The sequence below is a fragment of the Pan troglodytes genome, chromosome 8, assembly GCF_028858775.2.
Source record: "Pan troglodytes isolate AG18354 chromosome 8, NHGRI_mPanTro3-v2.0_pri, whole genome shotgun sequence".
NCBI lineage: Eukaryota > Metazoa > Chordata > Mammalia > Primates > Hominidae > Pan > Pan troglodytes.
In genome coordinates this window covers 40,038,615-40,054,525 of record NC_072406.2, presented here as the reverse complement: position 1 = coordinate 40,054,525, position 15,911 = coordinate 40,038,615, and the positions used below count along the sequence as shown (strand labels likewise).

The 15,911-nt window shown below is 43.8% G+C and overlaps 2 protein-coding genes across 41 annotated transcripts in view; both read left to right on the top strand.

The window, feature by feature from the left end:
* YME1L1 (YME1 like 1 ATPase) overlaps positions 1-471 on the top strand; it is a 42,613-nt gene extending 42,142 nt beyond the window's left edge. For both annotated transcript variants that reach the window (XM_003312492.7, XM_003312493.7), the window contains one exon: positions 84-471. In XM_003312492.7, the coding sequence (XP_003312540.2) occupies positions 84-227 (144 nt within the window). In that variant the 3' untranslated portion in view covers positions 228-471. The remainder of the gene's footprint in view (positions 1-83) is intronic.
* Positions 472-11,587: 11,116 nt separating this feature from the next.
* The window catches only part of ANKRD26 (ankyrin repeat domain containing 26), a 134,785-nt gene continuing 130,461 nt past the window's right edge, over positions 11,588-15,911 (top strand). For 21 of the 39 annotated variants that reach the window (XM_063780515.1, XM_063780516.1, XM_054660854.2 and 18 more), the window contains exon 1: positions 11,588-12,020. In XM_063780515.1, coding sequence (XP_063636585.1) covers positions 11,779-12,020 — 242 coding nt within the window. In that variant the 5' untranslated portion in view covers positions 11,588-11,778. Of the gene's footprint in view, positions 12,021-13,787; positions 13,935-15,911 lie in introns of all 39 variants that reach the window. The other 18 variants (XM_063780537.1, XM_063780536.1, XM_054660872.2 and 15 more) reach the window with 6 other exon arrangements.

Genomic DNA, 15,911 nt, shown 5'->3' with positions numbered 1-15,911 from the left:
TAAAGTTTTTCTTTCTCTTCCCATTGACTGGTTTTCGCATCCCTGCATTTGCTGCTGCTTACGTATCTCCTTTTCTATTTCAGGACTCATATGAACGAGCAAAACATATCTTGAAAACTCATGCAAAGGAGCATAAGAATCTCGCAGAAGCTTTATTGACCTATGAGACTTTGGATGCCAAAGAGATTCAAATTGTTCTTGAGGGGAAAAAGTTGGAAGTGAGATGATAACTCTCTTGATATGGATGCTTGCTGGTTTTATTGCAAGAATATAAGTAGCATTGCAGTAGTCTACTTTTACAACGCTTTCCCCTCATTCTTGATGTGGTGTAATTGAAGGGTGTGAAATGCTTTGTCAATCATTTGTCACATTTATCCAGTTTGGGTTATTCTCATTATGACACCTATTGCAAATTAGCATCCCATGGCAAATATATTTTGAAAAAATAAAGAACTATCAGGATTGAAAACAGCTCTTTTGAGGAATGTCAATTAGTTATTAAGTTGAAAGTAATTAATGATTTTATGTTTGGTTACTCTACTAGATTTGATAAAAATTGTGCCTTTAGCCTTCTATATACATCAGTGGAAACTAAAGATGCAGTAATTATGTTCCAGATTGACCATGAATAAAATGTTTTTTAATCTAAATGTAGAGAAGTTGGGATTAAAAGCAGTCTCGGAAACACAGAGCCAGGAATATAGCCTTTTGGCATGGTGCCATGGCTCACATCTGTAATCCCAGCACTTTTGGAGGCTGAGGCGGGTGGATTGCTTGAGGCCAGGAGTTCGAGACCAGCCTGGCCAACGTGGTGAAACGCTGTCTCTACTAAAATACAAAAAAATAGGGCTGGGCGCGGTTGCTCACGCCTGTAATCCCAGCACTTTTCAGAGGCCAAGGCGGGCAAATCACCTGAGGTCAAGAGTTTGAGACCAGCCTGGCCAACATGGTGAAACCCCATCTCTACTAAACATGCAAAAATTACCTGGGCATGGTGGCAGGTGCTTATAATCCCAGCTACTCTGGGGGCCAAGGCAGGAGAATTGCTTGAGCCTGGGAGATGGAGGTTGCAGTGAGCTGAGATCATGCCACTGCACTCCAGCCTGGGCAACAGAGCAAGACTCTGCCTCAAAAAAAAATTAAAATAAATTTAAATACAAAAAAAAATAGCCAGATGTGGTGGTGCATGCCTGGAATCCCAGCTACTTGAGAGGCTGAGGCACGAGAATTGCTTGAACCCAGGAGGTGGAGGTTGCAGTGAGCCAAGATCACAGGAGCCACTGCACTCCAGCCTGGGTGACAGAGTGAGACTCTGTCTCAAAAAAAAATTAAATAAATTATTATAACCTTTCAGAAATGCTGTGTGCATTTTCATGTTCTTTTTTTTAGCATTACTGTCACTCTCCCTAATGAAATGTACTTCAGAGAAGCAGTATTTTGTTAAATAAATACATAACCTCATTCTGAATAATGTCCCTCATTTTGACTATAACTGTGCTTGGTTTCAAAAGCAAAATTAAACAAAAATCTCAGTCCCCTCCGAAGTGAACTTTGTGTTACCCTGCGTCAGAAATGCCAAGTTGTGTTTACTTTTCATTCAGATTTTGTGAATATGAACATGCTGTTATAGGATCTACAGATGAATATTTAACTCAATAGAAAAATTATTTTAGAGCACATTGTATTGGTATTACAGCCAGATTATATTCTTGACGTTGACTTCATTAAAATTATCTACAATTTCCTAATAATTTAAGCTGTATATGGTCTTCATTGAAAAAAGATAGATATTGTTACAGGAAGCTTGTTACATTATATTCTTGACCTTTTGGTTGATAATCTTAAATCTTAATGTAATTTCAAACTGGCAGAAATGTTGCCAGCATAATACATGGATGTCTCATATACCCTGCATCCAGATTTACCAATTGTTATCATTCTGCCCGTTTTTTATTGCCCCAAACCTGTTCTGTCTCCCTCTCTGTATGTACATACATACACGTATAAAATATTGATAAAGTCTTATCTGTCTTAAATTTTTTTACATATTTGTTGAGGTATAATTTACATATGATAAAATTCATTGTAAATGTAGAGTTGAAAGATGTTGTGTGTGTAATCATCACCACAATTAGATTTTAGAACATTTCCATCACCCAAAACATTGTCATGCAAGTGTTTGGATTAATTTTTTAAGAAACTTATGAACTATTTTCAAAGTGACTATAATTTTATGTTCTAACTAGCAATGTAGGAAGGTTATAGTTTCTCCACATCTTTTGCAGTGCTTATAGTCTGCCTTTATAATTATGGCCATTCTAGTGGACCACTCATATCCAAATTAATCTCATCCAAGTTAGATCATTTCTCTAGTGACATAAGATGCTGAGCATCTTCCTGTGCTTATTGGCCATTTGTATATCTTCTTTGGAGAAGTGTCTATTCAGATCTTTTACTTCTTTTAATTGGGTTGTCTTGTTCTTACAAGTTAAAAAAGATATATTCTGAATGCAAGTCCTTTATCAGATGGATCTTGATTTTTTTTTTTTTTTTTTTTTTTTTTTTTTTTTTTTTTTTTAAGACGAGTCTGGCTCTGTTTCCCAGGCTGGAGTGCAGTGGCGCCATCTGGGCTCACTGCAAGCTCCGCCTCCCGGGTTCACGCCATTCTCCTGCCTCAGCCTCCCGAGTAGCTGGGACTGACTACAGGCGCCGGCCACCACGCCCAGCTAATTTTTTGTATTTTTAGTAGAGACGGGGTTTCACTGTGTTAGTCAAGATGGTCTCGATCTCCTGACCTCGTGATCCACCCTCCTCGGCCTCCCAAAGTGCTGGGATTACAGGCATAAGTCACCGCGCCTGGCCAGGTCTTGCCTTTTTTGTTTGTTTGTTTCGTTGTTGTTTTTTGAGATGGAGTTTTGCTCTGTCGCCCAGGCTAGAGTGCAGTGGCGTGATCTCGGCTCACTGCAAGCTCCGCCTCCCGGGTTTAAGCCATTCTCCTGCCTCAGCCTCCTGAGTAGCTGGGACTACAGGCGCCCGCCACCACGCCCGGCTTATTTTTTGTTTTGTATTTTTAGTAGAGACAGGGTTTCACCATGTTTGCCAGGGTGGTCTCGATCTCCTGACCTCGTGATCCACCCGCCTCGGCCTCCCAAAGTGTTAGGATTACAGGTGTGAGCCACCGCGCCCGGCCCGGATCTTGCTTTTTTATCCCGTTTCACAATCTCTGCCATTTCGGTGGGGTGTTCAGTTCATTTATACTTAATATTATTGATATATTTGAATTTATACCTGTCTTTTGCTATTTTTTTTCCCTCATACCTAAAGAGATTCTGCTGTTCCTCCTTTCCTACCTTCTTTTGCTTTAAATAATTGGAACTACTGGCTGGGCGCAGTGACTCACCTGTAATCCCAGCAATTTAGGAGGCTGAGGTAGGCAGATCACTTGAGGCCAGGAGTTTGAAACAAGCCTGGCCAACATGACGAAACCCCATCTCTACCCAAAATACAAAAATTAGTTGTGCATAGTGGTGCATGCCTGTAATTGCATCTATTCAAGTTGCTGAGGCAGGAGAATCACTTGAACCTGGGAGGCAGAGGTTGCAGTGAGCTGAGATCATGCCAGTATACTCCAGCCTGGGTGACAGAGCAATACACCATCTCCAATAATAGTAATAATAATAATAATAATAATGGTTGGAACTACTGCTTTATACGATCTTAATGTCCTTAATCTTTATCTGGCAATGTCTGGTTTTGCCTTGATTCTTTTTTTTTTTTTAAGGATAGTTTGCTGGATATAGAATTTGTGCCTGACAACTTTTTCTTTGACTCTCTTTTAACGTCATCCCAGTGCACCCGGATTTCCATTACTTTTGGTGCGAAGTCAGCTGTTAATTATTTTTGGTCTCCTTTGTGTAATTGTTTTCCTCACTGCTTTTGGGCTTTTTTTTTCTAGGCCTTGTCTTTTAAACAGTTTGACTAAGACGTTTTTCGGTGTGGATCTCATAGTGTTTATCCTACTTGGGTTTGTTGTTGTTGGTTTTTGTTTGTTTTAGCTTCTTGGATATATAATGTTTTTTATAAAATTTGAGAGATTTTTGGACATTATTTCTTAGTTACATTTTTCTGCCCTTTGCTCTTCTGTGATTCGCCTTATGCATTTGTTGGTACATTTCCTGTTACCCTGGTCTCAGGCTCTGTTCATTTTTTTCAGTCTTTTTCTCCCTCTATTTCTCAGGTTGTGTAACGTTGATTTTTCTTCAAGCTCACCGATGCGTCTGCCATCTCAAATCTACTTGCATTGTTTTGTTTCGTAAGTTGAATTTTTCAGCGCCCAGGTTTCCATTTGGTTCTTTCATAACTTTGTACCTCTTTATTGAGATTCTTTGTTCATTGGATTATTATAAGTTTTCTTTAATATAATAAACAGACTTCCATTTTGAACATGTTTATGAAGTCTGCTAAATCCAATAGCTAAGGATACTCAGGCAGTTTCTCTTGAATACTTTTCTTCCTTAGTGACTTATTTTGGAACCACACTCCAGATAAAGCAATTTATTATTAAGAGTGAACCTAAAGAAGACTTAAACTTTTCATAGCTATTCACTCAAAGCTATCAGAATGCCAGAATTTCACCTATCATCTATATCATTATTACTTTTAGTAACTGATACATATTTTATTGCTAGATACTCTCTAATATTTGTTCATATTGATTTTAAAGGTAATTCTGCATTATTTCAAGCCAGCTAGTTATAAGCATATTTCTTAATGTAAGTGTGTAATATTTTAATAAAGTGTGGTAGAATATAGACGATCTTTGGATTGGAAACATAACAGTACTGGACATGAAGATTTGCAGAGCTGATTTTTTTTTTCTTTTTTTATTTTGAGATGGAGTCTCGCTCTGTCTCCCAGGCTGGAGTGAGTTGGCATGATCTTGGCTCACTGTAACCTTCTCCTCCCAGGTTCAAGCAATTCTTGTGCCTCAGCCTCCCAAACAGCTGGGATTCCAGGCACCCGCCACCATGCTGGCTAATTTTTTTGTATTTTTAGTAGAGACAGGGTTTCACCACGTTGGCCAGGTTGGTCTCATACTCCTGACCTCAGATGATCTGCCTGCCTCAGCCTCCCAAAGTGCTGGAATTACAGGCATGAGACACTGCACCAGGCCAGAGTTGATATCTTTGAAGTGAGGATTTTACTTCTATGCAAATTCTTTTCTGTCAGAGGTGAATCCCTATTTTAGTCATGAATATGATATTTATTCCCCTTTCACAACAGGAACTTCATATATATATATATTCATTATATATATATTCATTATATATATGATTATATATATTCATTTATATATGATTATATATATATATATAAGTGCTGTGTGGTGCTTATATATATATAAGTGCTGTGTGGTGTTCTAAACTATTTCAGTCCTGCCTTAGCATTGTAATACATAATGTAGCTAATCTGCTATGAATTTGGGAATGCATTTTATGACAAATTTACAAAGCTGTCAGGGAGGATGGAAAGTTGCTGATTTCTCATATAAAACTGTCTTAAGAGAGCTTGATGTGAATCTCCTGCACTTCTGGAAGCAGGTATTTAACTCATCCCCAGGAAATCAAGCCTGAGAAAAGTTCTGGTGAGCTGCTTGGCTACTGTGTTGAGACTGGTCTGGTCTCTTAGCATTTGTTTTGGCAAAGAATGTTTGAATGTTTATAGAGGACAGATGCTGGTCAAGTATGAGAGCTGTTGGTGGGAGGGAGAATCCATTTGGGATCCCATATGAAAAGTCCTGTTAAGGGTGTGAGCAGGCCTTAGAAGAGGGTAATCCAAAGTGAATCTGTGGATTCCTTAGGAGTTAAGAGGAAAGAAAGGCCAGAGTGGAGTGCATTCATTCAGGTCAAGGCAATTGCAGGTGAAAACAGCTGTGGGAACAGAATTGTCCCTGCGAGAGTCAGCGTTCAAAGAAAGGCCACATCAGATATTCAAAATCATCTCACAACAGTTATCAACCAGATAAGAACCACCCTCTTCAGTTTTTGTTTTGTTTTGAGATGGAGTCTCACTCTTTCACCCAGGCTGAAGTGCTATGACGCGATCTCAGCTCGCTGCAACCTCTGCCTCCCAAGTAACTGGGATTACAAGTGCGCACCACCATGCCTGGCTAATTTTTTTGTGTTTTTAGTAGAGATGGGGTTTCACCATGTTGGCCAGGCTGGTCTCAAACTCCTGACCTCAAGTGGTCTACCCATCTTGGCCTCCCAAAGTGCTGGGATTACAGCATAAGCCTGTAGAGGAGTCCTATGCCGGACAGAAATGACTTGGCTTTGTATCCTCTTTGTATCCTGGCAGAAGCAAGGTCCTGGTGAAAGCACCAGCTGGAGGCTACAGTTCAACTGTGCACTCCACAATAGGGTCTCCTGAAGACAGATCCAAACAGTGTGACTCCACAGCCTTTGTATCAATCTGGGTCCAATGACAGCATAGAAACCACACAGCAATTTAGCGTGGTTTAATATAAAGAATTACTAAGCTATGAGATGAGAGTAATTATAAAGATGGAAAGAGAAGTCTAAAGGGTACCTTAGGGCTGAAGGAGAGTACTCAAGAAGGGGTTAATTTGGGAGGGGGGTTCAAACATTGGTGAAGGAGGTGGGATTACAGCCTGCTAGGTGGCAGAGAAGTTTGACTCCATTTGCATGTGACTTTCCCTTGCATCTGACTACCAACCTCATTTCATCTGCATCCCAGTAGGTTGTTTCTGCCTGCCTAGAGACCAAGGGGTGGCCCTGGCCCAGGTTCTGCTGTGCTGCTGGGTTGCTTCTTCGTGTTCCTTCTACACCAATGTCAGTAGTACTCTGCCCAGGCTGTGCATTCCCAGAGCATGCAGTTCCTTGAGTACCCTGAGCTTTGGCCCCAGCCAGTAACCCTTTTAACATGGACACCATGGTCTTTGTGAGCAGGCTTGTAACAACTTCCTGCCCTCAAGCCTTGTACTGCTGTGTGGGGAACTGGGCTTCCTGCCTCCTCACACCATCTATGCACGTATCAGATTGGGCCCCTGGTACTCCAGAAGGGCGTTTGCTGTTTGCTCGATGACTGTGGACCAGCTCTGGCCTTGGCAACCACACCTTCTCCAAGGACATCTGAATCCCCAGCCTTGTGAAGCCACTCATTTTAAGTTGTTCATACTTTGGGTGTAATCTCACCCTAAAGGATTCTTTAGATTTTTCTTTTCACTTTTATACTACTGTTACAGTTAATAATAATTTTTCTTTGAGATGCGGTCTTTTTTTTTTTTTTTTTTTTTGAGATGGAGTCTCACTCTGTTGCCAGGCTGGAGTGCAATGGCGCAATCTCAGCTCACTGCAACCTCTGACTCCCTGGTTCAAGCAATTCTCCTGCCTCAGCCTCCCGAGTAGCTGGGATTACAGGAATGCACCACCACACCCAGCTAATTTTTGTATTTTTAGTAGAGATGGGATTTGACCATGTTGGCCAGGCTAGTCTCGAACTCCTGGCCTCGTGATCCACCCACCTCGGTCTCCCAAAGTGCTGGGATTACAGGTGTGAGCCACTGTGCCCGGCCCGAGATGGGTCTTGCTATATTCCTCAGGCTGGTCTCAGACTCCTGTGCTCAAGTGATCCTCCTGCCTTAGCCTCCCAAGAAGCTGGAACTACAGGTATGTGCCACTGAGCCTGGATAATTTTTTTTTTTTTTTTTTTTTTGAGATGGAGTCTTGCTATGTTACCCAGGCTGGAGTGCAGAGGCACGATCTCAGCTCCCTGCAACCTCTGCCTCCTGGGTTCAAGCGATCCTCCCACCTCAGCCTCCTGAATAGCTGGGATTACAGGCATGCAACACCATGCCTGGCTAATTTTTTTGTATTTTTAGTAGAGACAGGGTTTCACCATGTTGGCCAGGCTGGTGTTGAACTCCTAACCTCAAGTGATCCGCCCACCTCAGCCTCCCAAAGTGCTGGGATTACAGGCATGAGCCACCATGTCTGGGCATGGCTAATTTTTTTTTTTTTTTTTTGAGACAGTCTTGCTCTGTCATCCAGGCTGGAGTGCAATGGCACAATCTTGGCTCACTGCAACCTCCGCCTCCTGGATTCAAGTTATTCTCCTGCCTCAGCCTCCCGAGTAGCTGGGATTACAGGTGCCTGCCACCACACCTGGCTAATTTTTGTATTTTTAGTAGAGATGGGGTTTCACCATGTCGGCCAGGCTGCTCTCAAACTTCTGACCCCAAGTGATCCACCCACCTCGGTCTCCCAAGGTATGTAATCTCTGCTGGGATTACAGGTGTGAGACACCATGCCCGGCACTGGCCATGGGTAATTTTAAAACACTTTTTGGAGACATGTTCTGGCTATGCTGCCTAGGCTGGTCTCAAACCCCTGGCTTCAAGCCATCTTCATGCCTCAGCCTCCCAAGTAATTGGGATTACAGGCACAAGCTACCATGCCAAACTTCTATAGCAAATAATTATTTGTATTAAATTTTTCTTGTTCAGGTTACTAGGTGGTTTCTCTCCTGATTGAAACCTGGCAGACACATTATCTCTTTCTAGGATGTACTTTTTTTTTCTTTCCATCTTCTCCCCTCTCACAAACTCCTGTTTATTCTTTAAGTCTCAGCTTTTAAAATTTAATTTAATTTGATTTTAGAGACAGGGTCTTGCTATGTTGCCCAGGCTGATCTCGAACTCCTGAGCTCAAGTGATCCGCCAGCCTCAGCCTTTCAAAGTGCTGGGATTACAGGTGTACACCACCATGCCCAGCCCTAAATTTCAGCTTTGACATCACTTCTTCATGTGCCTCTCTCCATGACCTACCACCCTTCTCTTGACATGATTCTATAGGCCCTCTGTGCTCCCCCTTAATGTGGCACTAAACATGAAATTTGCCTCCCTCCCTGAAGTGAAGAATGACACATCTGTTGTTTCCTCACTGACTCTCACAATACCTAGAATAAAGAAGGTTCCCAGAACATGTTTCTGTTTAATGTGGTGGCCTCCTTACTGTGATCATCCCGGGTCTTGGATCTCCAGGAGATACAGGTAGATGGGCCTCAACACACTTGAGCCCTTATGTTCTAATCATGGTTTAATTATAGTTTCATTATTCCTCAATAGACACAGCAGAATGCATGGGAAGACACATTTCAAAGAATGAATGAACCAGTTTTGGAAAAGGGTTTGATGAGTTTCTTGGTAACCCTTAAAAGGAGAAAACACGTGTGACAGCCTTGAACTGGAATTAAAGAGCTTTATCTGGCCAGGCACGGTGGCTCACGCCTGTAATCCCAGCATTTTGGGAGGCCAAGGCGGGCGGATCACGAGGTCAGGAGATTGAGACCATCCCGGCTAACACAGTGAAACCCCGTCTCTACTAAACAAAATACAAAAAGTAGCCGGGTGTGGTGGTGGGCGCCTGTAGTCCCAGCTACTCAGGAGGCTGAGGCACGAGAATGGTGTGAACCAAGGAGGCGGAGCTTGCAGTGAGCCGAGATATTGTGCCACTGCACTCCAGCCTGGGAGACAGAGCGAGACTTCATCTCAAAAAAAAAAAAAAAAAAAAAAGAGCTTTATCTAAGGGATTTGCTAAGGCATTCATATCTCAGTTGATTTTCACTATAAAACAAATATTCCCCTAACACATTAATTTCATTGACGTAATTATTAAATGAGGGTATAGGAAAACTGAACCAGGGCATTACTTTAGCCTTAGACAGGCATGGGAGTTTCAAGTGACAACTTTCTAGAGGGTGTCTGCTCTGGATCTGAAATTAATTTCCATATGAATGGGAGATCTTAGCTTTCAATGAACTCCAAGAAACTTTTTGGGGATCCAGCATTTGGCTGATGAATTCAACACCTCAGAGCTGGCCTAACATATAGTCCTTGGGTATCTCTGGTCTATACAAAAACACTATAGTCAACCAAATCTCTACAACTTACCTGGAGAGTGGTGTGTGATTCCTATATCCATCCAGACTGGTAATGTCTTTGGCCTTAATTTCAGGCTGCATTAGGGAATGTCAGAGTCTTCTGTTCAGAGTCAGTGTTCTCCACACTTGAGTATTTTTTGTTTGTTTTTGTTTTTGTTTTTTGAGATAGAGTCGTGGTCTCCATCCAAGAGTCTCCACTCCAGAGTGCAGTGGTGTGATCTTGGCTCACTGTCACCTCTGCCTCCCAGGTTCAAGTGTTTCTCCTGCCTCAGCCTCCCGAGTAGCTGGGACTACAGGCATGCACCACCACACCCAGCTAATTTTTGTATTTTTAGTAGAGACGGGGTTTCACCACGTTGGCCAGGCTGGTCTCGAACTCCTGACCTCAGGTAATCCACCCACCTCGGCCTCCTAAAGTGCTGGGACTTGACTAGCTTCATAGATCACCTTGGGGAATGTTGAGGAGACAACATAACTTTCTAGCTGGGGTAGTGTAGGAGGAAAATTCTTGGTGACGATAGTGGAAACTACTCTCCCACATCAAAACCATTTGATCTAGCTAAGCTGGAGAGGCCTGAGAAGTGTTGTTTTGTTTTTGCTCATTTCTCACTTGGCAATAAAGACGCCTGTTCTGGGGCCAGCCACCTCCTCCACAAGGGACCCTAGAGCTGTCCAGAGCTATGGAGGTGCATTCCAGCAGCAATTTCTGCTGAGACTCCACTTGACGTCTGCGTTGCTAATTCCAATTTGTTGTCAAATTATTCAATCTAGGCTGGGCGTGGTGGTTCACACCTGTAATCCCAGCACTTTGGGAGGCTGAGATGGGAGCATCATTTGAGCCCTGGAGTCGGAGACCAGCCTGGGCAACATGGCGAGACCCTGTCTCTACAAAAAATGCAAAAATAGCCGGGCGTGGTGACTTGCGTCTGTAGTCTCAGCTACTCACTCAGGAGGCTGAGGTGGGAGTATCGGTGAGCCCAGGAGGTGGAGACTGCAGTGAGCCGTGATTGCACCACTGCACTACAGTCTGGGCGACAAAGCGAGACTCTGTTGGGGGGGGAAAAAAAAGAAGAAGAAAGAGATGTAACCTTGGAAAATCAAAAGCAAAAAATAAAACATAAGGCTGGGCCAAAGGCAGAGGGGTGGGGGAAGGAGGCATGCAGAAATGCGTTCTCATTTCTTCTGGAGAATGTGCATTGGTTTCTCCTTGTAAGTTTGCACTTGACACATATTGCCACGATCTCCGAAATCCTGTGCCCTCTGTTGTTGCATCTGTTAAGTTCTCATGGAGACCAGATGGCACCCAAAGGGACATGGAAGGGGAATAAACTGAGAGATAGGGAGATTCAGAGAGTTTCTTAGGGGAGTTTTCTCGGAGAAGAGGCCTTCAGCATCTTAAAACTCCACGCTACTCCAGTCCCAGTCATGCGTAAAGGCTGCTTCCCCACAGGCGCGAGGCTTCTTTTCGCAAACGTCCTGAACACTCAGCCAGACTCCCACCGACATTTGTTTGACAGGAACGCAGGGCTCGTCCCAGTCGCCGAGATTTGCGAGGTCTGGGCCTTGCACATGCGCACGGAGCACACTTGGCCACTGGGCCTTCGTGCGCACGCGCGTGGACCTTGCCGTCTGAGGTGCGCATGCGCACTTGTGTCTAGCGGGATCGCTTGCTTGGTAACCCGGAGGGAGAGATTGGAAACCGCGGAGTTTCCTTTGGGAGGCTGCGGCCAGCCAGGGCTGACTTGCTAGGTTGGGCTCCGGAGGCCGTTAAGAGCCGAGAGAGACATGAGGTGTCTCTGAAGCCCGGTCGCCTGGGCCATGAAGAAGATTTTTAGTAAGAAGGGCGAGTCGCCCTTGGGCTCCTTCGCGCGGCGGCGGAGGAGCAGCGCGGGAGGCGGGGGCGAGCCGGGGGAGGGCGCCTACTCGCAGCCCGGCTACCACGTCCGAGACCGAGATCTCGGCAAGATCCACAAAGCTGCCAGCGCGGGTAATGTGGCGAAAGTGCAGCAGATCCTTTTGCTCAGGAAGAATGGCTTGAACGATAGAGACAAGATGAACAGGTAATAGGCGTCGCAAGCCCGGACTGAGTGCCACTGGAGTAGGCGGGCAGGAAGAGGGGCCCCTTTTGTGGGAGCCACCCAGGGCCTGGATCAGCCTCCCGCGGGCTCCGCAGCCCCTGGGACGGTGACACCTTGCAGGGCTCCAGCGCCCAGGCCGCCTTTCTGAGCAGAAAAACAAAAACAGAACTCTAGCTGGTTTCCGATCCCCCCGAAATCCCCTTAGAGAGCACTTAAGTGACAATTTTAAAGTGAATTAACGAACAAAAGCACGTACAGCGTTTTATTTTTAATGTACACATTTAAGATATAATGTCATACACTTTATGGAAAGGTGCATAATGAGATAAACAGTTTCCATAATATAGCAACTTCTGGGTTAAAAATTATTTCTATAAAATCTGTTATTCGTCAGGCGCGATGGCTCGCGCCTGTAATCACAGCACTTCGGGAGGCTGAGGCGGGAGGATTGCTTGAGGCCAGGAGTTCAAGGCCAGCCTGGGCATTATAGCGAGACACCCCCCCCCCCCAACTCTAATAGTCTCAGCTACTTGGAAGGCTGAGGCAGGAGCATCACTTGAGCCCAGGAGTTCTAGGCTGCAGTGAGGTATGTCAGTGACAACAGAGCAAGACCCTATCTTTCAAAAAGAAAAAGAAATAAAATGCCTTTAGGAAATAGATATACAAGTAATTTGTTTTTCTCAGCATTGCTTAAGCAGTGTATTAAGGAGAACCCATAGAATGGATTTTGTGAATAAATGTCAGTGCATGATAATATGTGACCATTGAAAGTGGCAGTAGAGGCCAGGCGTGGTGGCTCACGCCTGTAAACCCAGCATTTTAGGAGACCAAGGCAAGCGGATATCCTGAGGTCAGAAGTTCGAGACCAGCTTGGCCAACATGGTGAAACCCCGTCTCTACTAAAAATACAAAAATTAGCTAGGCATGGTGGCGGGAGCCTGTAATCTCAGCTACTCCGAAGACTGAGGCAGGAGAATCGCTTGAACCTGGGAGGCAGAGGTTGCAGTGAGCCAAGATCGTGCCATTGCACTCCAGCCTGGGCAACAAGAGCAAAACTCTGTCTCAAAAAAAAGAAAGAAAGAAAAGAAAGTGGCAATAGATACAGAAGTGTATTGGCATGTGAGGATATACTTTGGTATCTCAAGTGAGAAAAAAAGTTTGATTATACATACAGACTGTGGTCTTGTGTTAGCTGAAAATATGTACAAAACGTGGTAAAATTTGGCCAGGCGCGGTGTCTCACGCCTGTAATCCCAGCACTTCGGGAGGCCGAGGCGGGCGGATCACGAGGTCAGGAGATCGAGACCATCCTGGCTAACACAGTGAAACCCCGTCTCTACTAAAAATACAAAAAAATCAGCCGGGCATGGTGGCGGGCGCCTGTAGTCCCAGCTACTCCGGAGGCTGAGGCAGGAGAATGGCGTGAACCCGGGAGGCGGAGCTTGCAGTGAGCGGAGATCACGCCACTGCACTCCAGCCTGGGCGACAGAGCAAGACTCCGTCTCAAAAAAAAAAAAAAAAAAGTGGTAAAATTTGTTATTTCTGGGCATTTGTATAATAAGTCAAACTTTTTTCTTTATGATTTCTGCAATGAGTATGTATAAAAGTTCTAGTGAAAATTTATTATTAATGAAGTAATCCTTGAGAAGAGAGGAATATGAATCTTGCACAGATAAAAATCATTTCCCACTTTCTTTTTTTTCTTTTTTTGGTGGATTGCTATCGTCTGACAACTTTTATCCTTTTCAGAAGTAAAGGGGATCTTGGCTGGGCACCGGTGGCTCATGACTGTAATCCCAGCACTTTGGGAGGCCCAGGCAGGAGGATTGCTTGACCCAGGAGTTCGAAACTAGCCTGGGCAACATAGCAAGACCCTGTCTCTATTAAAAATGAAAGGTAAAGCAGATCTTTGTTCTCGCCACCAAAAATTAAGAAGATAAAAAATAAAAATAAAAAAAGAAAAAGTAAAGGGTATCTTTTTATCTGTATTTATAGATTTTATGTATACATTTTATCATATACATGTTTTTATTATAGATTTATTATATATGCAAACAGGTACAATCATTTTATTTTAGTTGTGTCCTTATGACAATAAAAATACCAAATATAAATGATAATTAGGCTGGATGCAATGGCTTAGGCCTGTAATCCCAGCACTTTGGGAGGCTGAGGAGGGTGGATCACTTAAGTCCAGGAATTCAAGACCATCCTGGCCAACGTGGTGAAACCCTTCTGTAGTAAAAATACAAATATTAGCCAGGTGTGGTGGTACACACCTGTAGTCTCAGGTACTTGGGAGACTGAGGCAGGCAGTAGAATAGCGTGAACCTGGGAGGCGGAGGGTACAGTGAGCTGATATTGCACCACTGCAATCCACCCTGGGTGACAGAGCGAGACTCCATCTCAAAAAAACAAAACAAAACAAAACAAAAAAAGATAAATATTATTGCAAAAGAATAAAAGAATTACTCTACTTTATAAGAATTTTATTTAAAAATATTGAACTCCCTAATGATTTTTCCATTCTTTCAATCCATTTATTCATCAGTCATAACCTGAATACCTGTTATGTAGCAGACATAGTCTACTATCTCTTTTTTCTTTTTTTCTTAGACAGAGTCTCCCTCTGTTGCCCAGGCTGGAGTGCAGTGGCCAGATCTTAGCTTTACTGCAACCTCTGCTTCCTGGGTTCAAGCGATTCTCCTGCCTCAGTCTCCTGAGTAGCTGGGACAGCTAATTTTTTTTTTTTTTTTTTTGTATTTCTAGTAGAGACAGGGTTTCACTGTGTTAGCCAGGGTGGTCTCGATCTCCTGACCTTGTGATCTGCCCGCCTCGGCCTCCCAAAGTGCTGAGATTACAGGCTTGAGCCACCGCGCCTGGCCTTTTTTGTTTTTGAGGTGGAGTCTTGCTTCTTCGCCCAGGCTGGAGTGCAATGGTGTGATCTCGGCTCAGTGCAACATCCATCTCCTGGGTTCAAGCAATTCTCCTGCCTCAGCCTCCCTAGTAGCTGAGATTCCAGGCACGTGCCACCATGCCTGGCTAATTTTTGTATTTTTAGTATAGATGGGGTTCTACCCTGTTGGCCAGGCTGGTCTCAAACTCCTAACCTCAAGTGATCTGCCTGCCTTGGCCTCCCAAAGTGTTGGGATTACAGGCGTGAACCACCGCTAGTTATAAGCATATTTCTTAATGTAAGTGTGTAGTATTTTAATAAAATGTGGTAGAATATAGACTTGATCTTTGAATTGGAAACATAACAGTACTGGACATGAAGATTTGCAGAGCTGATTTTTTTTTCTTTTTTTTTTTGAGATGGAGTCTCGCTCTGTCTCCTGGGCTGGAGTGAGTTGGCATGATCTTGGCTCACTGTAACCTTCTCCTCCCAGGTTCAAGCAATTCTCGTGCCTCAGCCTCCCAAACAGCTGGGATTCCAGGCACCCACCACCCTGCCTGGCTAATTTTTTTGTATTTTTAGTAGAGATGGGGTTTCACCACGTTGGCCAAGTTGGTCTCGAACTCCTGACCTCAGGTGATCTGCCTGCCTCAGCCTCCCAAAGTGCTGGAATTACAGGCATGAGCCACTGCACCAGGCCAGAGTTGATATCTTTGAAGTGAGGATTTTACTTCTATGCAAATTCTTTTCTGTCAGAGGTGAATCCCTATTTTAGTCATGAATATGATATTTATTCCCCTTTCACAACAGGAACTTCATATATATGTATATAAGTGCTGTGTGGTGTCCTAAACTATTTCAGTCTTGCATTAACATTGTAATACATAATGTAGCTAATCTGCTATGAATTTGGGAATGCATTTTATGACAAATTTACAAAGCTGTCAGGGAGGATGGAAAGTTGCTGATTTCTCATA